Raw genomic sequence first — 19,078 nt, forward strand, 5'->3', positions numbered from 1 at the left:
GTTCCCCATTCTGATTGACACATCCCTCCCTACACCCACGTTAGGTAGGCATGGTGAGGGTTATCCTATAAAAAGATAATGAGAGGTCAGGCAGCAGGACAAGGAAGGGAACCTGTATAATACTAAAGCCTGGCTACGACTCAATGTACAGTATGTGGTACAGGTTCCCTTTAAGAATTGTAGAAATATTAAATGCAATGATAAAAATGACTACAGTTAGTTTATGGTGAACTAGAATGTTTAATTTCATAACTATGTAACAATGTAACATACAGCTACACCAATAACAGCAGAGTATATGAAAGACAATTATACATTTCATTAAAGTGTAACTAAGCATAAAGTTTATTGAAACCAATCGTAAATGCCCTAAAATGATTTTTTTTTCTAATATACTTTTTTTTTTTTTCATGCAATCTAGGAACCTGAGGTTCAATTGCCTATAGAGCTTTGCAAGCCATATTACCGTACACTCTCATGGCAGCATGAATTTCCATGCGACTACACTGAGCATTGTACAGGCAGGCGCTCCATAGCACATCAATGCTCCTGTCTGTACCAGCACTGTCTGTACCGGCATTGTATGGCAGTACGAATTTCCATGCAACTACACTGAGCATTGTATAGGCAGGCACTCTATAGAACATCAATGCTCCTGTCTGTACCAGCACTGTCTGTACAGGCATTGTATGGCAGCATGAATTTCCATGCGACTACACTGAGCATTGTACAGGCAGGCGCTCCATAGCACATCAATGCTCCTGTCTGTACCAGCACTGTCTGTACCGGCATTGTATGGCAGTACGAATTTCCATGCAACTACACTGAGCATTGTATAGGCAGGCACTCTATAGAACATCAATGCTCCTGTCTGTACCAGCACTGTCTGTACAGGCATTGTATGGCAGTACGAATTTCCATGCAACTACACTGAGCATTGTACAGGCAGGCGCTCCATAGCACATCAATGCTCCTGTCTGTACCAGCGTTGTTCTGCTAAAGCCTGGCGTAGATGTGGGTAGTGCAGCAAGTACATAATAATACTTTGCTCCAGCCCTGCGCCCGCTTGCTCTGCTAGACCATTCAACACGCAAGGCTGTAGCAGCACGGAACAGGCAGGCGCAGGGTGGGAGCTCAATTTAGCACAATGCTTCTCTAACTGTGCCCACTCTGCTTAAAGGGGTTGTGCAGCATTTACATATTGATGACCTATCCTTAGAATAGTTCATCAATATCTACTCAGTGGGGGGCACCTCCACCGCACTGTTCGAAGACTCATGAGAGCACTACTTCTTCTCCAAGATTACACTTGGCATCACCTTGGAAGTCTCAGCGGTGCAGTGCAATTACAAGTGCTTTTTCAATTTTCTTGAATGGGATGAGCACTTGTAATTACATTGCACCACTGCTGCCAGCGAGATCACTTTTTGAAAAGTTAGCAGTGCTCTTACAAATAGCTTATTGGCGGGGGTGTCGGGAGTCTGACCCCCAATGATGACCCTATCCTGAGGATAGGTCATCAATATTAATGGCTGCACAACCCCCTGAAACCTGGCATAGCACATGTATGCCAGGCTTTAGGAGAGCAACGTTGGTGCAGACAGGAGAAGCGATGTGCTATGGAGCTCCCTTACGCAACAGTGCACGGAAGTATGGATTGCCTATAGCTGTTGCCTGTATTGCATGGAAAATAATTAAATAAATGAAGTATGTTAGAAAATATCATTTAAGGTCATTTACAGTATGTTTTAATAAACTTTATTTATAGGTTTAGATACATTTTGGGCTTTGAAAAAGCACTGATACAATTACAATGTCACTAAAACATGATGATTTATGATGCTCCGAAGTGACCATGCCATTGCTTCACATATGAGCGCACAGGAGTCTTGACAAGTGCTGCAGTCATTTTCTGAATAGTTGTCAAGTCATATGAGGAAAGTAGGTCGCTATATGCCTCAGGAACTGAGACGATCAGTGAGAAAAAAATATTTCAACAATAATGTCTGAAGTGTATATAATTATCCGGAGTTCTTATGAAATATAGACTTATTGCAAATGACTCAGTAGACAAATCTGGTGGGCTATACGTTTTAGCTGCTTACAAATGTTAAGATCTAAGTGCAACACATAAAGAAGGAACATTAGATTTTCTAATAAGCCTGGCAGCGACTAAATACAGTATGACAAGTCTTATTAGTCATATTACTGATTGCACATCTTGGCCTTAGAAGATTACAGTGTTCATCCAGCTATGTATGTTTTTACATTACTGAATACTCCTGGGCCTCAATGCAAAATATGGGATGCTCCGCACCTACCATGTACCATTTATAATAGTGGTGTCTTTTTCTGCAACATAGAGGCCTTTTGCCCTCTTTGGCACCAAGGATAAGGTGCAACTTTTTCCTATGCACCCCCTTTAGCTTTGCCCCTTTTACATATCTGTTTGGATTCATCCACTATCAGGAGATTCAGCACCCTGCCTAAGCTGTTTCAAGGCACCACACTGAGCCAGCCAAAATCCTACTCTGTACTGATGAGCAGGCAAGCACCCTGGAACATGTGTCTACAGATGGATACCTGGCTTCACTATATACTCTTGTCAAATCCCAAGGCTTGTTGGAAAGCTGTGTCTTGACTCATGGTGAATCACTTCCAGTAGGTGGCACTGGAAAGATGCTTCTCTTTCTTAGAGATATCTCTTAGCATATTCGTTTCCTGTGGAGGATTGTCAATAGATCTCTATACAGAACTGGCCTCTTTAAGGAGATTCAGCACCCTGCCTAAGCCATTTTCAAAGATTGTTTTTTGCGCCGTGGGAACTTCTTTTCTTCACTTTAAGACACTTTTAAGGCATCGCACTGAGCCAGCCAGAATCCAACTCTATAATGATGAGGGGGAAGCACCCTAAAACAGCTTCCTATGGATTGATATCTGGCTTGGACGTATTTCCTTGTCAAATCTGAAGGCTTTTTGGAAAGTTGGATCTTGACTCATAAGGAGGAACTTCCAAAAGGTGGTGCTGGATAGATGGTTCTCCTTATTGGGAGATACCTCTTTGCATATTCTTTTCCCATAGAGCATTGCCGGTAAGTCTCCATACCAGAGAGTACTTCCAGAGATTCAGCAGCCTGCCTAAACCTATTATCAAGGTTGAAAATGTTCTGCATTTTTTGCTGGCTCACATTTCGCACAGATATTTGTATTCTGGGAAGTTCTTTTTTAAATCAATAGCTATACTATAGCAGAAAAATAGCAGCTCAGTTTGGGATATGTCACCTTTCTAGAAGTAGGCAGCAGAATTGTGATTTCAGCTGTGGACTGTACTGTTATTAAGGACCAGTACAAGATAAGAGATGTAATGTTCAAACCAGTACACTTGACCACCATGCATACAGTATAGGACCGGTATGTTTCATCCTTTCTCGTTTTAACTGTATATATGATACTTTGTGGCGATGCATTAATGCATTAAATGTTTACTTGGAATTTGAATACCCTTCAATGATTTTAAACTGCACCCTTTATTAGAACTATGGGTATGCCTGTCCAGCTCAGCATATATTACATTGTAGACTTGCACATATTCCCTCTATTCTACTATGGTGCTTTACAAGCAGTTCCTGTTTCAGATTTGCTCTTACAAAATGTCTTTCACCTCACTGCACCTTTCAGATTGAAATAGTACTGCCTGGAATGCATTCTCTATGTTACTATTTTGGACTGACAGAGGGATGAGCAATTGTGGAGAAAAAAAAGCCAAAGATTGGCCTAAGGCTATATGCTTCTGGCACTGTCAACGCAGGAGGCGAAGAGGATGGAGTTGTTGGTTCAGTTTCAAATGATAGAAGAAATTCATGGTCAGGATAAGCAGTGTTATAATATAGCAGTGAGCTTCTTTTATGAAGAATGAATCTTTTTTTTAAAGCAGTGAAGAAGATGCAATTTCTATTGTTGTTGAAAGGGCATTCATAGACCCTAATAAATAAATTTTTAATAGTGCAGAAAAATATAGAAAATGTGTGTCTGCCTTAAATTTGGTTGTCCCAAAGCATATTATACTGTACTTATGTCCAATGTAAAATATCAGCATATGGGTGTGCAGTACCCCAGACTTTTCAATATCTACAATTGTTAATGATTAATATGCAGTGTAATGTGATGCTATGCCATTTATTCTAGGGGGGGGGGGGGTAATAGTTAGCAATGGTTGGCAGGAACAGGGTTAACCACCCTGTTCCTTCCCTCTTGGTAGTAGTGTGCTGGTTCTACTAGGAGCGTTTAAATCTAAAGAGACATAGAAAGGAGAATAGAGAGAGTTTCTGTTAGTTATGGGGGGGGGGGGGGGGGGACTATTGAGGAAGCACATGCAGAGCTCCCTTTCCCAGGAACCATATCTTATCCCCCTATATGGGAAACTGAGGAACCAGATATTTTTTTGCTATTAGAAAAATGTAATCCTGTCTCAAGAAAACGCTTGAGAGACAAGACAGCAGAGTGAGCTGTTAGATTATAGCTTTACAGAACCCAATCTGGCAGCCATTTTACATTCTGTGTTTTATCAGTGTAGGGGGATGTTGTCGTGTGGAGCAGGCACAGGCTATTAGGGACACCAAACGCTAGCTAATAGGGCCACAAAAATCCTTTTAAGGACTGGTATAGGTGGGCTATCGATAGGTGTAATATACTGAGGGGTGTGATATACTTATAATATACTTTCTAACATTTGTATTGTGCCGCAGTTGTGTGCGGTTCTGCTGCGATACCGCAGCTATATAGAGGGACAAACGCTATTGGATTAACTAATTACAACTGGTGTGATATACCTGTTGACCCCCCAAAAAACTGATTGAGGGGTGTGATATACCTATAATATACTTTCTAACATAGAAAGTATATTATAGTTCATTTGTATTGTGCAACAGTTGTGTGCGGTTCTACTGCGATACCGCAGGTATATAGAGGGACAAGCGTTATTGGAACAACTATTTGCAACAGGTGTGATATACCTGTTGCCCCCAAAAAACTGATTGAGGGGTGCGATATACCTGCTTCCACAAAATACTGATTAAGGGATTTTATATTACTGCTTCCACAAAATACTGATTGAGGGGTGCGATATACCTGCTTCCACCAAATATTGATTCAGGGGTTCTATATACCTGTTTCCACAAAATACTGATTGAGGGGTGCGATATACCTGCTTCTACAAAATACTGATTAAAGGGATTCTGTCACCTCTTTTTACCCTATAGAGATGCGGACATGCACGGTTAGATCGCCGCTAGCATGTCCGCAATATACCTGTCCCATGTCTCTGAGTGGTTTAATTGAGTGTAATTTTTTTTTATATATATGTAAATCAGCCTGGTAAGGAGCCCAAGGGGCTGTACTAACTGTTCTGGAGCCCAGCCACGCCCCCCTGTAAAGGAGCCCAGCACCGCCAGTATCCACGAATCTCCTCCTTGCTCACAAAGTCAGATCGCCGTAATCTCGTGGTGCACAAGCTTGTGCGTGCGCAGTTCTTTCCCTGAGGCTGATACCAGCACAGGGAAGGAACACTATGCCGGCACTGCGTATTTCCGAGCTCGCGCATCGCAAGTTTACGGTGATCTGACTTTGCGAGCAAGGAGGAGATTTGTGGATACAGACGGTGCTGGGCTCCTTCACAGGGGGGCATGGCTAGGCTCCAGTTAGTACAGCCCTTTGGGCTCCTTACCAGGCTGTTTTTTATATATACAAAATCATTTTTTTACTCAATAAAACCACTCAGAGATATGGGACAGTTATATTGCGGACATGCTAACGGCGATCTAGCCATGCATGTCCGCATCTCTATAAGGTATAAAGAGGTGACAGAATCCCTTTAAGGTGTTCTATATACCTGCTTTCACAAAATACTGATTGCGGGGTGTGATATGCCTGCTTCTACAAAATACTGATTAAGGGGTTCTATATACCTGCTTTCACAAAATACTGATTGAGGGGTGCGATATACCTGATTCGACAAAATACTGATTGAGGGGTGCGATATACCTGCTTCCACAAAATACTGATTAAGGGGTTTGATACACATGCTTCCACAAAATACATATTGAGGGGTGCAATATACCTGCTTCCACAAAATACTGATTCAGGTGTTCTATATACCTGTTTCCACAAAATTCTGATTGAGAGGTGGGATATACCTGCTTCTACAAAATACTGATTAAGGGGTTCTATATACCTGCTTACACAAATACTGATTGAGGGGTGTGATATACCTGCTTCCACAAAATATTGATTGAGGCCTGCGATACACCGGCTTCCACCAAATAGTGATTGAGGGGTGTGACTTACCTGCTTCCACCAAATATTGATTCAGGGGTTCTATATACAGTACCTGTCTCCACAAAATACTGATTGAGGGGTGCAATATACAGCAGTGCGCAGGTGAGGGACAAATGTGGAGCGGCGAAGGTGCAAGATCTGGGAGGGAGAGGAGGAGGAGGTAATAATTGGCAACAAGGGTGGGCCAGAGGGGTGAAAGAGGTGTGGTTTTCTGGGCACATCGCCGAAGGGCCTGGGCACTTACTGCAGTAACTCCACCCCTAGGCACTTGCCGAAACCTCATTAACATAAGTTTAAAAAGTCTTTTTTTGAAGATCTCGTCGAGGGACAGAACAATTAAAGGTACCATTGTAATGAGGGCACACGAGTCTATAAACTGATCTGAGCAGTCTAAAAGGCTCAGATTAGGTGACAGACTCCCTTTCACAATGAAGAAGGTGCCAAAATAATTTTACTCTAAGCTACAGTAAGAGTATATAGAGGGGTTGCATACTTGTGCCATTCATCATAGGTAGAGGTGGGACAAATCCAATTTTTTTCCGACTCCGAGTAGGTTCTCGAATATATTGAATCTTTCAAATCTCGAATCCTATGAATCCTGTACATAAGAATTGTGTGAACGGTGTAAGAAACAAAGTGATCTGTGGATGACACTATTATGGGGGATCTGTGGATGACAAGGTTATGGGGGATCTGTGGATGGTGCTGTTATGCGAGGGATCTGTGGATGACACTGGTATGGGGGATCTGTGGATGACACTGGTATGGGGGATCTGTGGATGGCACAGTTATAGGGGATCTGTGGATGACACTGTTATGCGGGATATGTGGATGACACTGTTATGGTGGATCTGTGGATGACGCTGTTATGGGGGATCTGTGGATGGCACTGTTGTGGGGGATCTGTGGATGGCACTGTTATGGGGGATCTGTGGATGACCATGCTATGGGGGATCTATGGATGACACTATATATAGCATCTTATGCTATATGTGTCATCCACAGTTCCCCCATAACAGCGCCATCCACAGATCCCCCCCATAACAGCGCCATCCACAGATCCCCCCATAACAGTGCCATCTACAGATCCCTCATAACAGTGCATCCACAGATCCCCCTCCCCATAACAGCCCCGGCCCGGCAGTAACTTTTATCAGGTTCAGCGCATCTTTATTACCTTACAATGAAGCTCCAGTAACAGGCAGAGCGGGCAGCGGTGTAATTTTACTCACTCACGTTACGTGCCTGCTCCGCCCACTTTATGAATAAAGCAGGCGGAGCAGGCGCGTCACGTAAGTCACGTTATGCCGCCGCCCGCTCTGCCTGTTATTGGAGCTTCATTGTCAGGTAATAAAGATGCGCTGAGTTAAAGTTAAAGTAAACCGCCCACTCCCGCCCACATAGCTACAAATCAGCCCTAGATTTGTCGGATTCGAATTTCGCAAATTACGTCGGAATTCGAGTCCATGAATTCCCACCTCTAATCATAGGAGTAAAAAAAAAAAACACTCTGGAATGAATGTTTGGTTTTGCAGTTTACAGTTTTGAATCTACCAATCTATTGGAACTCATCTTTAGTGTTGAGGTTTGTTATACAGTATATTGATATTTAATTTCTCTGAGCTGAGTATGAATAATATTAGCATGAGATTCACTGGCAAAGATCAACACACACTTAATTTCCCTTCTGGACCTGTTGATTTTCATTGATTGAGATGGAGCATCAACTACTACAATACTTAGAAAACCCACTGCCACCAATACTCTTCTAGGGTGGACTAGCCATCACCCCAAAGGGCAGTTCCTGAGGATAAGGTAAAACTGCTTATCCCTGTCAGATTTCCATGTTAAAGCCAAGGAATTGGACAGGAGATTTATGAGACGTGGCTATTCATGTCAGGCTTTGCATTTTTGTTTGATCATGCAATGTCATTCGTCCCTGTTGATATTAGGGGAAGATGGGAAGGTCCAACTGATTGTCACCTTTGATAAAAATGTATTGTTATTATGCAGTTATTGTTAGTGAGGAGGTGTCAAGGATTTATAGTAACTGTATGTACAGTTTGTGTAAAAATCCACACAGAACTGGCTATACTACTATCTTAAATGCACCCCTTTCTTACTGGGCAGCCAAAAATTATTTCACTACAATGGCTATACTCCTCTGTGTTTGCCTAGCCCCATTATCTCCGTTCCTCTGATGTGTACTCCTCTTCTTGTAGGCATTACTTTAGTATTTAGTTTACCTACAATGTAACAATGTAGTGTAACTGCAATGTAATTTGACCCCTTCCAGATGCAGCGATTTTCCATTTTTCATTCTCCACTTCCTGCCTTCCAGAAGCCATAGCTTTTTTATTTTTAGATAACTGTATAAGGGCTTTTTTTTTTTTGCAGTGGAAGTTGTACTTACAAACAATTTAATATTGCATACAATGTAGTGGGCAGCTAAAAACAATTTGAAATAGGGTGAAATTCTGAAATGCAATTCTACTATAGTTTTGTGGGTTTAAGTTTTAGAGCATTCCCTATGCAGTGAAAATGACATGTTAACGTTATCCTGTGGGGTCAATACAATTACAGAAACACCACATTTTTTTAAGTTTTTCTTGTGTTTTAATACTTAAAAATTTGAAACTTTATAAAAAAAAAAATTCTTTGTATTTCCATATTCTATTATGCCATTTTCATACTTATGTCTATGCTGTTGTTTAAGGGCTCATGTTTTGTGGAACAATCTGAATTTTTTATCAATACCAATTTGGGATATGTATGACTTCTTGATTACTTTTTAATCAATCTTTTTTGGGGGGTGAAGAGACCAAAAAACACTGAACCAACCATGCTTTCTTTTCTGTTACATTGTTCACCGTTAGTGATAAATAGTGATGAGCAGCAGGGGTCATATTCGAATTTGCGAAATATTTTGTAGAATATTCGTGAAATATTCGCAAATTTGAATATTCGTTATATTCTACGATTTTTTTACTCAAAAAATCGGCAAGGTAATGATCGTGTAATATGCAAATTTTTGTAATGGGAATTTTTATTAGACGAAGACAAAGAAGATTATAGCTCTATATTAGCTAAATTGCTCTATATTATTTTTTTTTGAATATTCGCTATATTGCTATAACTTCGTTTTTTTGAATATTTGTAATATTCTAAAACAAGAATATATAGCAATATAGCGAATATTCGATAAAAACGAATATAGAGCAATTTAGCTAATATAGTGCTATAATCTTTTTTTTATAGTTGATAAAAAAATTACAACTATTAGACAAAGAAGATTATAGTACATTAGCTAAATTGCTCTATATTCATTTTTTTCGAATATTCGCTATATTGCTATATATTCTTGTTTTAGAATATTACGAATATTCGAAAAAACGAAGTTATAGCAATATAGCGAAAAAAAAAAAAAAAGAATATAGAGCAATTCAGCTAATATAGTGCTATAATCTTCTTTGTCTAATAGTTGTAATTTGCAATAAATGTTCTCATTACAAAAATTTGCATTACAAAAATTTGCAAACAACACTACTCCTAAAGTCAAATATACTGCAGCCTTCTCATTGGCCCACAAGCTAGAACCAGGAAGGGATCATGTGTACTGATTTAAAAATAAATTGAATATTCAAAATTATGAATATATATTACTATATTCGAAATATTTGTGAATTTTCAAAGTACCTATATTCGCAATAAAAATTTGAAATTCAAATATTCGTGATCAACACTAGTGATAAATACTTCTACATTGTAATAGTATGAGGTTTTGGGATGCGGTGATGACAATGATTTTTATTTTTTATTGATTATTTTCTTTTATTTTTAAAGCAAAGGAGTGAGTTTGATTGTATATCTTGTTTGTTAGATATTTGTTTAGAATGGTGTCATTCATTTTAAGAATGAATACCCAGCAGAATATTAGATGCAACCATCTGTACCTACTATCATTGATGCTTGAATTTACATGCAAATGCACAGAGTAGTCACTTCAGGTTCTTTTAATCTTTGATCCCATCAGAGGGAGATATAGATGCAGTATATAAATAGGCAAACCACTCCAAATAAAGCAATAAGCTCTGATGTTATTCCAGCTATGAAAAATTGACAGATCTCACCAACAATAACACCAATTTGAATGCACATTTCTTAACAAGGTAAAAGAAATTCCAGCAGACAGCAGATGGAAAAATAAAATGCCGTTTTGAATACTTATGAGGCACTTGAATGTGGTAGTCATTTTCTGAGCTGAACCATGAGAATGTAATTTATTTGTTCCCAAGGCCTATTGTACCTAAGTATATAATTTTAATGATTTTGCTGACATGAATTGTACAATGTTCCTTCTTACTTTGCAGTTCTGCACAGTTGAAGGGTTTATAACAGCTCTTGTGGATGAGTTTCCAAAACTGTTGCGTCCTCGAAGAGAAATATTTATTGCAGTTGTGTGCGTTGTTTCCTATCTCATTGGTTTGTCCAACATAACTCAGGTAACTATTCTTGTATCGGTTTGTGTACAGACTGAAATAATACAACATGTCTAGCAGAAAGACCTAGAAAGGTAGACAAAAACACAAGTCAATCATGTTTAAACTATTCTGTTTTCATATTGTCCTACCTTCATCCACATCCTCACCCATCCCATGTTTGAACTTGATGGACCTATGTCTTTTCTTTCAACCATACTGTGTAAGGACTGTTTATGAATATGTAGAAATCATCTTTCCTTTAGACATAGTGGAGGTCCCCTTCCCATGGTTATAGGTCTAAGTATAAAAAAAAAATAATCATTAGATTTGCGTAATGTAAATTGTTATATTTGTATAGTAATTATATTGCTTCTAAGAAATCTATTTTCAAGCCTCGATACCCCAGTTTTGATAATTTCTATGGCAATTAGCTATATCTTTCTTATACACAGACTGAGATAAGTCACTGTTCGATAATTAAAGGGTGGAAAGTTAAACTTGATGGACCCTTGGTCTTTTTTCAACTGTAGTAACTATATGAGGACCACCAACATTGAGCTTGTTCTCACATGGTCATAATTATAGTCCACTCTGCAAAGATGATCAATCTTAGTATAAGATTGCACGTTTAAATATTTTGTAGTCTTTTACTCTCATGTTATGACATGCTTTGAACAAGATTGGGAGGAATTATAGCATTCAGTTAATTGTCATTGTATAAAAAAAATCAAATATGTATATCTGAAGTTTTCTTTTCTCCGCAGGGTGGAATTTATGTATTCAAACTTTTCGATTATTATTCAGCCAGTGGAATGAGTCTGCTGTTCCTTGTGTTTTTTGAGTGCATTTCAATATCATGGTGTTATGGTAAGAAAGCTTATGAAATATTACGTTATCTCAAAGAGGACCTTTCAGCTCTCCTGACATGCCTGTTTTAGTAAACATGTCTATTTAGGAAATGATCAAATCGATTAATTAGAATCAAAGTTCAATGCAAATATTTTTTAGATTTGTCCATTTTAGAATTTTGAGAGGAGCAGACACAGAGAGATGATCACCTGCTTGAGGAGTCTTATAGACCCAACAAGCCTCTTATGGGTGTGCAAAGTAACATCAGCTAAGCTTCTGATGCTACCTGATATTAGTCATTAATCAAAAAAAGTCAATGGTTAGTTGTTTAAACAGACATTGAAGCATAACTCAGAAGGTCAAACGTCAGTGCTGTGCAGGGATAACTAGCACTTTTTCTCCTTATGGAGCACACATGAACACCTAGTAGTGAGGAATCTTATAGGCCAAACAATGCTCTTCTGAGTTTCTGGGAAAAGGCTGTGCAAATTAGCTTTCCAATCTAAATGAGAAGAAAGCAAAGGATGGATTTAGGTGTGGATTAAACTTAGGAAAATCTGCAACAAGCCATTACTTAAACTGCAGAATGTTACTGCAGGGAGTGACACTCTTTAGCAGAACGTTGCCTAGCTACAACATAAAGATGCAACAGAAAGGACACACTCCCTAGGAAAGGACACTCCCTCTGAGCTGGCAGCCTGAAATAAACTAGCAAAAGCAATTGGAGCAATGAACAGGATGGGGAAGTTCTGGATGCATGTGAGATACAGGGCAGGTTCTAGTTTTGCTAGAAAGTGGTGGTAATGTACTATAATTATGTGATGTTTGATGTTTTTCACATTAATCATTGGATAGCCCCTTTAAGTATTGTCTATGACAATTAGCAACTGCACTCATATGACATAATGTGTCATGCATGATGATTTGCCAGGGCTGTAATGTGACATGATTCTTCATGAATCACAGTGCATGAGAAGAGATAATAACCAGTGGTTGCCCTAGCAGACTGTTAACATTGGCATTGGCACTACAAGCCATTTTAGTAAAGGGCAAGGGTATTTAATTCCATGCAGATTTTTACCATTGATTGGCCTCCACCACCAAGATTGCAGTACTGAAAAGCCACAGTGCTAACCACTCGGTCACTGCACCACTGTTTGATCTCAAGCATTGGCTGACATCTCGGACTTTTCACCTCTCCTGAAATTCCTGCTTTAATAGCTGCATGCATTTCCCACTTAATAACAATTCTGGAACCTCTATTCTTATGGCTCCATGTTGTCCAATCCGTTTATTATTTCAACTAGAAGTTATGAATGAATTGCAAACAGTCTGCAGTAAGGGTACAGTTAACCAGTTAAGGGGGGTGCACCTGCACAGTCTGTAAAATGGCAGCACTGATTGGATAGAGTCAGACTGTGCAGGTACACACACCCAACTTGTTACCTCCCCTCTGTACCCTTACTGAAGGCTAATAGAAATGAATTCATAACTTATAGCAGGATTAATAAAGGAATGGCACAACATAGAGCCATAAGAATAGATGCTCCAGAATTGGTATTACATAGGGAATGCATGAAGCTATTAAAACAGGCATGTCAGGAGCGGTGAAAGGTCCCCTTTAAATCAAACTAATACAAGAGGTCATCTGAGAACAGAAAAATCTAAAGTAGAATGCTTTGCTGTTTTAAACTAAAAAGGTACTGAGAAGAAAGTTATGCTGAAACTAGGTTATATAGCTAAATATACCTATGTATACCTAAAAACTAATGTGTATAAAATCTACAGAATGGTATCTCATAAAAGTAACCCATTTCATTATACTGCAATTAGAAATATTGCTTTTTTTTTTCAAGTCTCTGAATTTCATTTAAACATTGATATTTTTTCCAGGTGTTAATAGATTTTATGACAACATTGAAGAAATGGTTGGTTACAGGCCTTGTCTTTGGTGGAAACTCTGCTGGTCATTCTTTACACCCATCGTTGTAGGGGTAAGATAAAATGTCTCATTGGCAGGAAATATTTATCATTGAGAAAAAAATATTGTTACATTGTACTCAGTATGTTAACTATGTTGTGAAATACTGTAGATAGATAGATAGATTGATTCTATTTGTTTGGAGATATTGTCCTATTCAAGCAGTTTAGTCGAATGGAGCATGCGAAATTTGTATGTTTTTCCATGTTTTATATAGACCCTGACAGAAACATCTGTATTATGCCTTTATAATCAGTATCGGCATTAGTCACAATTAAAGGGGTTTCCAGGAGTAGAATGAAATGTCTGTTTTCTTTCCAAAAACTTTGCCACACATGTCCACGGGTTGTGTCTGGTATGGCAGCTCAGCTCTATTAAAATAAATAGCGTTGAGCTACAGTGCCACAAATAACCTATGGACAAGTGTGGAACTGTTTATGGAAGAAAGCAGCCAGGTTTCTAATCCTGGACAACAGCCAAACAACTTTCCTGTGGCTAGTCACTTCAACTTCAAGCCTATAAATGGTGCCATCATTAGAGTTGTGTGCATGGTTGCACACTAAAAATCAATACATTTGAAACCATGCCTATAAGCAAACAATAAAAAGTATAAATTTTTTAATGACTTTAATAATGTTATTTTAAAATTGCTACTCAGTGACCTATGAAATTAGTCATCTTTCAGGTAGATACCGTATATGTATTCACTGTTTCATGTGTGATACAGTGATGCTTAAAAGTTTGTGAATACTTCAGAATTTTCAATATTTCTGCATACATTTGACTTAGAGGCATCAGATTTTCACAAACGTCCTAAAAGATAACAGGCTGGCAAAAGTATGTGAATTTTTGTGATTAGCAGAAAATTTGGAGGTGAAATTAGAGTCAAGTGTTTTCTCAATGAGAAGACAGTCGGGTATGAGTGGGTGACCTGTTTTATTTAAACAATAATCTGATCTCCACAACATATATTTGTGGAAGTGAATATAATACAAACAAAGGAGATTGCTGAGGACCTCAGAAAAAGAACTGTTGATGCTCTTCGGCTGTAAAAGGTTACATAGTCATCTCTAAAAGGTTTGGACTCCACCAAACCAGAGCCAGATTGTGTACAAATGGAGTAAATTCAAGACAATTATTATCCTCCTCAGGAGTGGTCAACCAACAAAGACTACAGCAAGAACAAAGCATATAATAATCTGCAAGCTCACAAAGGATACCAGGGTAACCTCAAATCAACTAAAGGCATTATTTATGCACATCAGCTAATGTTAATGTTCATGAGTGTAATATCAGGAGGACACAAAAAAATAGTGTGCATGGAAGGATTGCATGAAGAAAGCCACTGCTTTCCAAAAAGAACATTGTGGCCCATCTGCAGTTTGCTAAAGATCACCTGGACAAGCCAAAAAGGCTGTTGAAACATTATTTTTGCAAATGGAATAGACCATAATAGGACTTTTTGGTTTGGAGAAAGGTAAACACTGCATTCCAGCATAAAAACCACAGTGGTGGTATCATGGTTTGATGGTTCAATGAATTCTGTATTATACTAGCAAATTCTGAAGAAAACAGGACACATGTTCCTGAGCTGAATTTCAAGGAAATATGAGTCATGCAGCGATATAACGACTAGTGTTGAGCGAATCAAAGGATCCAAAGTGGAATTAGAAAAATGTGATTCTTAACAAATCTGAATTAATATATTTTTCCTAAAATGGAGGCTACACAAGTTACAAAGTGAAAGTTAGAAGCCTGGAAATGCTAAATCACACATAATGCCATACAGAAAGCCAAACAGCAGCTAGCCAGTCCTTGTGATGTCACAGCTCTTTAAAAGCCTCATCCCGCATGGTCTCTGCCATTTCACTGTGAGCTGAGCATAGGGATAGACATGACAAGCACTAGGGACAGTGTTGCTAAAAGCTTTTAATTATGGAATATTCAATAGGGAGAGTGCAGGGACAGTGTAGGGAGATCGAAGGGAGAGCTTTTACACACTGTAGGTAGAGCATAGGGTGACTGCAGGCACAGTTCAGGGACTGTAATCTGAAGCTAAAGAGATCCATAGGAGAAAGCACAGTTTGTATCAATCCCTGTGTAGGGGACAGAGCTAGCTAATTGAACAATGTCCTCCTTGTTTAATAAGCAGTTATATTTGGCCTTCATTCTCAAATTGGGGTGAATAAGCTGTCTAGTTTTACTGGTATTGGGGTGTCCACCTTGTTTAATAGATGAGCAATTATATTAGGCCTTGATTTTTAAATTGGGGTGAATAAAATGTCTATTTTTATTGTTACTGTGGTGTTCACCTGTTGTCACAGTAAGGGTCCATTCACACGTTCGTAGTGTATTGCGGATCTGCAAAATGCAGATCCGCAATACACCCGGCCGGCACCCCATGGAACTGCCTATTATTGTCTGCATTTGTGGACAAGAATAGGACATGCTCTATTTTCTTGCGAAGCTGCGGACAGGAAGACCGGGGCCGCGCTCCGGAAATGCGGATGTGCAGAGCACATAGTGTCTGTATCCCCATAGAGAATAAATGGGTCCACACCCGTTCTGCACAATTGTGGAACAGATGCGGCCACACTTGCGGACGTCTGAATGGAGCCTGTTTCACTACCAGAAAAGACTAGCTATGCATGTTGATGCAATGCACAGTGATTTACACCAAAATACACTCTCCATGCAGGCAGGGATATACCTTATTTAATGTGCTTCATGATGAAGAGAATGTCTTGAAAAAAATTGGCAAGGCATCCGAATAAAATTTTTGAAAACTTCGCTCATTTCTAATAATGACCCTAAGCACAAAAGTAATTCTACCAAAGAATGAGTAAAGAAGAATAACGTTAATGTTTTGGAATGGCCAAGGTAAAGTCCTGGCCTTAATCCAACAGAAATATTGTGGAAGGACCCGAAGACAAAAGTTCATGAGAGGAACCCCAACATAGCAGAGCTGAAGCTGTTTTGTATGGAGGAGTGGGCTACAATTCCTCCTAGCCAATGTTCAGGACTAATCAACAATTACCATAAACATTTAATTGATCTGGTTATTTCTTTTAGGACTTGTGTGAATATCTGTTGTAGCTTTAGGTCAAGTTGCTGCTATAGCCAACTCTAAAGCACTTACAAACTGTCAAACACCACTGTATGTTATATACAGCTACACCATTTATTTTGGCATACATATTAAAAAAAGTTATACACAGAACAGAGAATTTGGAATGTTCTAAAATAATAGATGTGTAAAAAAGTTGAGGGGGAAAAACAACCAAAAATCAACACTAACATTTTTTTTTTAAGATTTGGCAAACATAATTTAAACTTGACTGTTCTTTCACTACCCACTTTGTAAAACACTGATTATTGAAATGTCAACAAGTTTCCCTTAGGAAAGAGCTTTATAGCAGCTTCTATTTCTGTCCCTTTTGATGCCAGACTGAAAGTACTTTGCATTAATTTTCTTGATGTTGGCTTTGTGACCTTTTCAGCACTTAATCATTTCTGATTTGAGTTAGCTTACTTTTCAAAGTGAGCCAAGTAATACATGTGCATAAAATTGTTGTTGAATTATTTTTGTCTTTTACAGGGAGTATTCCTTTTCAGTGCTGTGCAAATGACTCCGCTTACTATGGGCAGCTATGTTTTCCCTGCTTGGGGACAGGGAGTTGGCTGGTGTATGGCCTTATCTTCCATGGTGTTGATTCCAGGATACATGATATTTATGTTCCTCTCCCTCAAAGGATCTTTAAAACAGGTATAATCTTCGAAACTACAGCTTGAAACTACAGCTCCCAGCGTGCACACTTAGTTATTCTTGTAACTCCCATATAAGTGAAAGGAGGATTGTGGAAGTTGTAGTTTCAGAACAGCTGGAGTGACAGAGGTTGCTGATCCCTGTCTTAGGGGAAAATGAAAAATAAGGGAAAGAGAAAGAAATTCTTGTAATTTTTGTTTTATTATCATTGAAACCATTCCTTGTGTACTAGAAAAAAAACACATGGGGGGGAAATGATTTATCAAGTCTGGAGTTCCCATATACAAATCTTCTGTGCATTGAAGTGAGAAGAACCTATTTATTAAAATTAGGCACATTTCTGCCTCTTCATGTGCTAGAAACTCAAATCTACAAAAGCAAGAGCATTGCATAGACTTAAGCTATAATTTATGTTAGTTTCCTGTTCAGCAATCTGCTATAAGAAAATAATTCCCACTAAGCCCTGACCTTTTTCTCACTACTTTGGAAAAATGATGAGATGCTAAAAAAGTCACAAATTATGGCACACATATTGCATGTACCACAATTTGTGACTTTTTAATGCCACAATAGTGTCATAAATAGCATGATAAAAGTCCCCCATTGACCTTTTTTGTGGATTGAAACAGATAAAAATTCCAATAAAGATGTACAAAGAAGCTTATTTTCAATTTGTTTATTGGCTTTTCCATTTTTGTTTGTAAACTTTACCATGCTTTATTTGACTATTTGATACCACTAGAGGATTTTTACCTTTTTATAAGCTTTTTTTTTTTACTATAATGCTTGGTAAATATATTCAAAGATAAACTTTCTAGAATGCAAAATTGAAACTAAGCATAATCTATTCCCTACAAATTTGCATAGGCCACACAGGTATATTTTAATACAATACAGAAATCCAACAACACTTTTTTTCTTTCTCCAGCGTCTACAGGTCATGATCCAGCCAAGTGATGATATTGTTCACAATGAAAATGGGCCTGAACAGTTGTCAAAGAGTAACTCTGCCAACAAGGAAGCCTATATATAAATATACTGTACTAAAGAAGTCCAGTTGTTATGATCCTCTAAATACAAAATGGTTGACATGACCACATAATTACATCTGGAATAAAGAATTTACCTACCTCCAGTGGCAAAAAAGGGGACCATCACCAGTAGAGCACAAGGAAATCAACTAGGTTATTTTCTTACTGTTTTGTGAATTAACGTGAATGGTTTGCGTGTCCAGGCAATTTAGACTGTTAAAGTTTTTATCTTTACTGCAAAGAGTTGAATTTATAAACCGAAAAGCACCATTTCTAAAGCTATATTTGGCTACTAAGATATAAGGTTTTGTGTGATTGATTTTTAATTCAGTAACATTTCTTAGAGGCAGCTCCCGAGACTTTGAATACAATCCATGTAAAGGGTAAATTATCTCTCCTTCTCTTTTTTTTTTTTTTTGCTTAGCATTTTTACAGAACAAATGGAGATAACATAGATGTTTGAAGGATTTTCTTTTTTCAATTATTGTAACAAAAAAAAAAGGTTTTCTTTAAATGGAAATTATAGATTTTTCTCTTATTAAGAAAATGAAAGCACAATCAAGTTCAAGGGACCAAATTTACATATACATTTAGTACAGAAAAATCTAAATAATAAAAATGATAATGTATATGCCAA

General features: G+C 38.3%; 1 protein-coding gene across 1 annotated transcript in view; it reads left to right on the forward strand.

Annotated features, from left to right (window-relative positions):
* Window positions 1–18,458, forward strand: part of SLC6A1 (solute carrier family 6 member 1) — a 117,851-nt gene extending 99,393 nt beyond the window's left edge. The window contains exons 10-14 of the mRNA XM_044300887.1: window positions 10,704–10,835; window positions 11,579–11,681; window positions 13,557–13,657; window positions 17,243–17,410; window positions 18,339–18,458. Of these exons, the coding sequence (XP_044156822.1) occupies window positions 10,704–10,835; window positions 11,579–11,681; window positions 13,557–13,657; window positions 17,243–17,410; window positions 18,339–18,443 (609 nt within the window). The 3' untranslated portion in view covers window positions 18,444–18,458. The remainder of the gene's footprint in view (window positions 1–10,703; window positions 10,836–11,578; window positions 11,682–13,556; window positions 13,658–17,242; window positions 17,411–18,338) is intronic.
* Window positions 18,459–19,078: the final 620 nt, after the last annotated feature.

Source organism: Bufo gargarizans, chromosome 7 (assembly GCF_014858855.1).
Source record: "Bufo gargarizans isolate SCDJY-AF-19 chromosome 7, ASM1485885v1, whole genome shotgun sequence".
Classification (NCBI taxonomy): Eukaryota; Metazoa; Chordata; class Amphibia; order Anura; family Bufonidae; genus Bufo; species Bufo gargarizans.